This window comes from Mandrillus leucophaeus, unplaced genomic scaffold (assembly GCF_000951045.1).
Source record: "Mandrillus leucophaeus isolate KB7577 unplaced genomic scaffold, Mleu.le_1.0 Scaffold54, whole genome shotgun sequence".
Taxonomy (NCBI): Eukaryota; Metazoa; Chordata; class Mammalia; order Primates; family Cercopithecidae; genus Mandrillus; species Mandrillus leucophaeus.
The window spans coordinates 1,111,599-1,119,084 of record NW_012105808.1 but is presented as its reverse complement, the minus strand read 5'-3'; the positions used below and the strand labels follow the sequence as shown (position 1 = coordinate 1,119,084).

At 63.7% G+C, this 7,486-nt stretch overlaps 1 protein-coding gene across 1 annotated transcript in view; it reads left to right on the top strand.

The window, feature by feature from the left end:
• Nucleotides 1–4,376, top strand: part of REXO1 (REX1, RNA exonuclease 1 homolog (S. cerevisiae)) — a gene marked incomplete at its 5' end in the record, with an annotated part of 23,931 nt that extends 19,555 nt beyond the window's left edge. Inside the window, 6 exon segments of the mRNA XM_011997473.1 lie at nucleotides 1,831–1,904; nucleotides 2,286–2,396; nucleotides 2,807–2,922; nucleotides 3,050–3,188; nucleotides 3,274–3,394; nucleotides 3,465–4,376. Coding sequence (XP_011852863.1) covers nucleotides 1,831–1,904; nucleotides 2,286–2,396; nucleotides 2,807–2,922; nucleotides 3,050–3,188; nucleotides 3,274–3,394; nucleotides 3,465–3,553 — 650 coding nt within the window.
• Nucleotides 4,377–7,486: the final 3,110 nt, after the last annotated feature.

Here is a 7,486-nt window from a genome sequence, read left to right as displayed (position 1 = left end):
CCGCCTGCTAATGGAGCCGCGGCAGCCTCTTCAAAGCAGGAGGTCCCGGGCTGGGCCAGCTCCGTGCATTAAGCTCTGGGGGGAAGAAAGCAGAGACCTGGGCGTTTCATTGCAGCCTCTCCAGGCTGCATTAAGCCATCACTGGCCCCCGCCTCCGTCCCCGCCTCCATTAGCACTCGGAGAGGCCCTGGGTTGGCGTCGCAGGCTGGGTGGCCCGAGAAGGCTCAAAGCCCTCAAAAGCCATTAGATCCCCCGTGCTGTTTTCCCAGCCCTTCCCCCTTCGCTTGAGGGGAGAGGGCGAAGGCTTCGGGTGTGGGGTCTCCATGCAGCTCCCGGGCCTGCAGAGCTGGGGGCTACCCTGCATCCCTGGCCCACCACGTGTCTGCCCAGGGTCAGTAGGGCACTATCTCAGAAAGGGGGAGTTGAGGCAGAGGTCTGAGGAGGGCAGGGTGGGTGGGAGAGCAGGTGAGGCGGGGTCTGAGCCAGCTAGTTCACACCCTCCTCCCCTCCCCCTTTCCCCTCCTTCCAGAAACCAGTGGCCGCAGGGTTGTGTCCCACGAGGTGGTGTTGGGGGGCAGGTTGGCCACCAAGACCAGCTTCTCGCTCAGCCGCCCAAGCAGCCCCCGGGTGGAGGACCTGAAAGGTGAGGACTCGCCCCGCCTGTGCTCTGCCACATGGTGCCTCGCGGGCCCCCACCAGCCGCCTTTCCCGGTGGTGTCCACCACCCCGTGGGCCATCCCAGGCAGGGGCTGACCACCGTGCCTGTCCACAGGGGCTGCCCTGTACAGCCGCCTCAAGGAGTACCTGCTCACCCAGGACCAGCTCAAGGAGAATGGCTACCCCTTCCCGCACCCAGAGCGGCCCGGCGGCGCAATCATCTTCACAGCTGAGGAGAAGAGACCCAAGGACTGTGAGTTGCTGGCCTTCAACGGCCTAGGCGGGCAGGTGCGGGACGTGGGCAAGGCCAGGCATGTGGGCCCCAGCGTGAGCCTCAGCTTCCGCCCGGGTCCCCCCCACAGCTTCCTGCAGGACCTGCTGCCGCTGTGGCACCGAGTACCTCGTGTCCTCCTCGGGCCGCTGCGTCCGGGACGAGGAGTGTTACTACCACTGGGGACGGCTGCGCCGGAACCGGGGTAAGGCCTTACCCAGGCCCTCCCCCGTCCCACCCATGGTCCCTGGAACCTGGGCCTTCCCTTGAGGCCCCCGGAACTGGTGTGAGGCCTTACCCAAGCCCTCCATCCCACCCACGGTCCCTGGACTCCACTGTCCCGGGCAGAGCCAAGGCTAGCCCTTGGCCTCATTTTCTCTCCACCCATTCTTTATGCAAAAGTAAGACAAGAGCTTTCCCATGACAGTGTTCAAATGCCACCAGCTGAAAGGCCCTGTGTCCCTGTCTTCCTGTGCCCGTGGTCCATGGAAATGTGGAGGCTGCTGGCCACATGAGCGGAGGGCTTGTCCCACCCTTGGCCTGCTGGTTCCATTCAGTCCCCCACGCAGCCACACAGCCATGTTCGGGGCACATGGCCAGCCTTGCACAGCCCTGCTGCGGCCCCTAAAGCCATCACCTCGGGGGTACCTGGAGGGTCCTGCCCAAGGCGGCGCTGCCCGAGAGGTCTCTGCAGAGCGCGCTGGTTTCCCTGGATCCAGGCCTGGGCGTCCTGGCTGCCAGACTGTTGCCGGGGCCTGGTCTGCTTCCAGCTCTGCCAAGAGGCTGAGGTCTCCTGTCCTCAGTCTTTACTTTCTAGTAGGGCTCAGCAGATGCGTGTGGTCAGTGCCCCGGGGGCTGTGGAGTGGGCCTGGCCGGGCCCTGACTGTCTGTGTCCCCTGCAGTGGCCGGAGGCTGGGAGACCCAGTACATGTGCTGCTCGGCTGCCGCCGGCTCTGTCGGCTGCCAGGTCGCAAAGGTGAGCCCTGGCATTCCGGTCCCCTCTGCCTGTTCTCAACAGACTTCTGCTTCCCCGTCGCTGGTCTTGGGTCTCAGGACACAGCACAGTCTTGGGCTCAGGGTCTCGGCCCCTGGGCAGCCTTTCCTGTGTTACCCAGAGAGCGTAGTGCCCATAGGCCCCAGGCCCCAGGCCCTGTCCCCGGCCACTTCCCATCCTGGGAAGCCGTCCTCCCTGTGTCTTCTTGGCAAGCCCCCTTCCCCACCTGCTCACCAGGGTCCCAGCCAGTGAACGGGCGTGATGGATGGATAGGACAGTCCCGAAGGGCTCAGAGATGTGCTGCTGCCACCCCCGCCCCCACTGCACCCCGAAGCCGCCCTCACCTGCCTTCTCCACCCCCAGCAACATGTGCAGGATGGCCGGAAGGAGCGCCTTGAGGGCTTCGTGAAGACCTTTGAGAAAGAGCTCCCAGGAGACACCCACCCAGGGATCTACGCCCTGGACTGCGAGATGGTGAGGCCGTTCTCTGCCCAGCCTCAGGTTTAGGATTGGGGAGGACCTGTCCTGGCGCGGCTGCCCCGTCTGGGCCCCATCTGGGCCTGGCTCACCGGCCAGTGCTCAGAGGGCTTCTCTCGCAGCACCGGTGCCTGCAGCTCCTGCCCTGGACCAACACCCCATACTTCCCAGCACAGCCAAGCCCTCCAGGCACTGGGCCCCGGCTCTGCCTGTGAATGGGAGGCAGGAGGGCTTTGGGAAAGGGGGTTGCTGAGGTCACACCCTACTCCGCTTCTCCTAGAAGCCCCACAGAGTCTCTGGCTGCTGCCTCTGCCTCACAGGGCTCTGGAGACCTGAAGGTGGGCAGGGGGCGGGAGGGAGGGAGGCTGGTCCCCGGGGCGCGTCTGAGGTGCGTCCCTCGCCCGCAGTCCTACACCACGTACGGCCTGGAGCTGACGCGCGTCACAGTGGTCGACACGGATGTGCACGTGGTTTATGACACCTTCGTGAAGCCTGACAACGAGATTGTGGACTACAACACCAGGTGTGGCCAGTGCCCTCTGGGAGCCGGGACCCCTCCCCGCCTTTCCTCCCCAGGAACCCACCCTCCTCGCCCTGCCAGCCAGTGCTTCCAGGCTGAGCCCTGGCGCCCCTCCTGCCTGCTCCCCCAGGTTTTCGGGGGTGACGGAGGCTGACCTTGCTGACACAAGCGTCACACTGCGTGACGTCCAGGCCGTTCTGCTGAGCATGTTCAGCGCTGACACCATCCTCATCGGACACAGCCTGGAGAGTGACCTCCTGGCCCTGAAGGTGCCCTACCAGCCCGGGTCCCTCGCGGTTCTCCAGCAGAACCTGCGCAGGCCCCACATGCACTAACCTCTGCCGCTGCCCGCAGGTCATCCACAGCACCGTGGTGGACACGTCTGTGCTCTTCCCCCACCGCCTGGGCCTCCCCTACAAGCGGTCCCTGCGGAACCTCATGGCCGACTACCTCAGACAGATCATCCAGGACAATGGTGAGTGCCAGCGCCTGCCCTGGGGCCATCCCTATGCAGGAGCCGGGTGCTCACCGCATCTGCCCCGCAGTGGACGGGCACAGCTCCAGCGAGGACGCCGGCGCCTGCATGCACCTGGTGATCTGGAAGGTTCGAGAAGACGCCAAGACCAAGCGATGACGCCTGCCCGCCTCCTGCCCGCCTCTCCTGCCGCCCCGCTGGTCCTTAGCCCCAGGCCTCTTCCAAAACAGTGCAATAAATCTCCGGTAACCCGTCCACCTGGCCGAGGCAGCCCAGAGCAGCGGGACAAGCTGGCGGCCGGAGAACGCCCAGCCCAGCCCACCCCCGCTCACGTCCTGCGCACCCCTCCGCCCGTCCCCACCCTCTGCCCCCAGCCTTCTGGCGTCTCTAGAATTGCTGCTGACAGCGACCAGGACAGAGCCCGCCCCCCATCAGCCCGCAGCCCCTCCTGCCCCTCCGGCCAGGCCCTCACTCCCTCCCAGGTGGTGGCTGGCACCTCTGCTCCTCACATGGGTCGCGGGGCGGGCTTGTCCCGGGTTTGTTTGAGACAGTCTTTTTTTTATTTTGTATTGTTATTTTTATTATTTTTAATTTAAACCTGATGACTTGCACAGCACCTTTCCCACCGGGAAGAGCGGGCCTGCTGCCTTCCCTCCTGGGGGCTGGGGGTGGGACAGACCCCAGTGGGGGCCCGCCAGGGCCACACTCAGCCCAGCATGGGCTGGACCCGCCTCCGTGCTCCAGGGGCTGGCCTGTCTTCGGGGCGCCGGCTTCCACCACTCGCCGCCCCACCCCTGCACTCCGTGACCTCTGAGAACCCAGCCGGCCCCTCATTAGCCCCAGGGCCTGCGGTCCGGATGGAGCCCACAGGCGTCTGGACACTGTCTTCCCGCCAGAGCCCCGTCTTCCTCTGCGGGGCTCTCCGGACCCCTACTCCCGTCACCTCCAGGCAGGGACAGAATAAATGTTTGTATGGATTTTAGATTTGCTGGTCCTGGTCTTGATGCCTGGTGAGGCCTCTGCACGTGGCCCGGGAAGGTCACTGTTCCTACAGCTGGGACTGATTCTCTTCCCACCAACGCAGAGAAAACCGCGAAACTTTCCCTCACAAAGCTGGCCCAGTGCTGGCTCCCCCAGGGCTGGGCCACACCTGCTGTGGGGTCCCCGTTCCAGCCCCAGATTGTGGGGCCACCATTCTGCAGGTTTTAGTGCCACTTGGACAGTGGGCAGTGTCCCCAGCCCTACGTGGAGCTGGGCCCTGTGCACGGAGCTGGCTTCCCTCTCCACCTCGCCCAGGGATAGGGGCCGCATGCTGACGGTCAGAGGGGGTTAAAGAGACTGGGAGCTGCTGCGTGTTGCCTGTCGAGGGGATGGAGCGCAGACACGGAAAGCTGCTCCGCCCTTGCCAGGAAATGCCACATGTCATGCGGTGCACGCACGGCTCCAGGCAACCTTGGTTGCATCGGGACCCCATTTGGGAATGGGAGGCCAGGGGTGTTTAGGCCCTACTTTTTATTCACTTCAAGTAGAAAAAGTGAGCCTCACAGCACAGGACCCAGCAGTTGAGGGCAGGTTGCCTAGAGGGGGTTTCCTGCCACCCTGGCCTTGGGCTTCTGCTGAAGGGCAAGGCCAAGGGCATGGGGCCCCAGATGAGGACGTGGGGGCCCTCCCCAGAGGACTCCATCCCAAGGCTGCAGAGGCAGAAGGGTTACCTTCTTGGTTCTGGGCTCTGCATCCCTCCTGGGGGACCGTGGTTAGGCCAGGCCCTTCCACCCTCGAGGGCTGTTCTTGTGACGAGGTGACGCTTCCCACCCCTTCTATAAAGGAGTTTTCTTTTTCTTATTTTTGAGACAGCCTTGCTTTGTCACCCAATCTCAGCTTGCTGCAGCCTCTGCCTACCAGGTTGCTGGGATTATGGCCTTGCCATCACACCTGGCTAATTTTGTATTTTTAGTAGAGATGGGGTTTCACCACGTTGGCCAAGCTGGTCTTGAACTCCTAACCTCAAGTGATCCACCTGCCTCGACCTCCCAAAGTGTTGGGATTACAGGTGTGAGCCACTGTGCCTGGCCCTGTTTTCTAAATAAATGGCACAGGCGTGTATTCACTCTGTTTCTGTCCGTTCCCGTGTGATGTCTGCCTCCCTCTTCCCAGAACGCACCTGGTGCCTCAGGACATAGCCCACGGGGGTCCCAAGGCTGGCCAGCACTGGCTTAAGCCCCCAGCGACCTCCTTCAGCTTGCGAAGCCACCTGTTGCCACTGGAGGCTTCAGGGCCTTTGCACAAGTGCCCTGGGCAAGCTCCTGCCCCCAGATAGTGCCCCCTGTGAAGGCTGGGGAGGGGGAATCTGGTCCTCACAGCTGCACCCAACCAGGTCTCTTCTAAAGTTTATGAGAACAGTGTGTTCAAACCCCCACCCCCGGCTCTTTTTCATAACCACTGGGCAAGCAAGCGCAGGGGAAGTGTTGAAAGAATGAAAGGAGAGAAGTCAGACACAGTGGCCTGCCTGCCTGCCTGTGGTTCCAGCTACTCTGGAGGCTGAGGCAGGAGGATCGCTTGAGCCTAGGAGGTGGAGGCTGCAGTGAGCTCTGATCACACCACTGCACTCCAGCCCGGGTGACACACCGAGACTGTCTCTAAAAAAAGAGGTTCCCTGGCAACCTCCAGGGCCAAGCAGACTTCCAGTTTGGGCTTCCAAAGAAAAGAGGGTTTGTGATCACCCAGAGCCCTCAGGTGTTTGCCACTTTGATGGGGGAGGTGGCCTCCCTATTCCCCTCCACCCATGTTTGCCTCTCCCTTTGGGTCCTCACCCCAGGTAGCCTCACTCTTGGGGGCATTTCATCTTCAGCAGCCCCTCCACACACACCTGTCCCTGGCTCCGGGCCCTATCTCTGGCCTGGACACGCCCTTGCTTCGTCGCTAAACTCACCCCTGCCACTTCTTCAGTAAGGATCCCTGAGCCCCTGCCACCTGCAGGACAGAACCCTGCGGGCTTCCTCCTGGCCTTAGGGTGGTCTCAATGGCTATAACCGCCTCTCCCCAGCCTGGTGCTCAGCCCTGCATCTGTGCCTAGGAGGCCCTCGTTGCACGTGTATGGGATGAACGAACGAACCCAGGACACGAATCAGACACGACTTACATACCTGCCTTTACCTGTGGTCCTTCCTCCTGCACTCTGCCACGCTGTTCCCACCAGTCTCAGCCACATCAGGTCTGCAAGGCCCATTCCAGCCTGACCCTAGCCCACCTTTACAAGAACCCCTCCAACCCCTCCCTGCGGTGCAGGTCCTTTCTGCTCCCCAGCCAAGCCCGGCCCGGCCCTTCCCTGACACCCTCTTCCCTTTCAGGCCCCGCCCCTGCACTGGCACTGCTCCCTAAGGCCCTCCCAAGGCCCTGCCGTCTGTCCTGGACCCACCCTGAGCTTCCTCCTACCCTGACCCTGCTGTGCGCGGCCCCGCCTTCCTCCTTGGTCACGCCCCCGGTCCTAGCCCCGCCCCTACCTTGACCCAGCTTTTTAAGGCCATGCTCAACCTCGCCTCCCTCTTTGGCCACGCCCCTGGATCCTGGTCCCGCCCCTACCTAAACCCTGTTTGCGCGTCCCCGCCTCCCTCTTTGGACACGCCCCGGGTCCTGGTCCCGTCCCTACACTGACTCTGCTCAGCGACACCCCCATTCGGCCCCGCCTTCCTCCTTTGTAACGGCTCCGGATCCCCGCCCCTGCCGTAACACTGCTCCGCAAGGCCATGCTCAACCCCGCCTCCCGCTTTGGCCAAGCCCCTGGGTTCTGGCCCCTCCCCTACCTAAACCCTGCTTGCGCGGCCCCGCCTCCCTCTTTGGCCACGCCCCGGGTCCTGGGCCCGCCCCTACTCTTACACCACTCGGCGACACCCCGCTAGGCCCCGCCTTCCTCCTAGCCCCCTCCCCACCCCAGACCCAGGCGCCGCCCCTTGGATGGCTTGGCTCTATCCTCGAGTCCCCGCCCCCTTCCTGGCCTTGGCCCCACCCACCCGTCCAGGCCCCGCCCCCGGCCCCCCTCCGGGCTCCGAACCGGCTTCACCTTTGCCTGGGCCGGGCCCCGAGACCCCGCCCCCC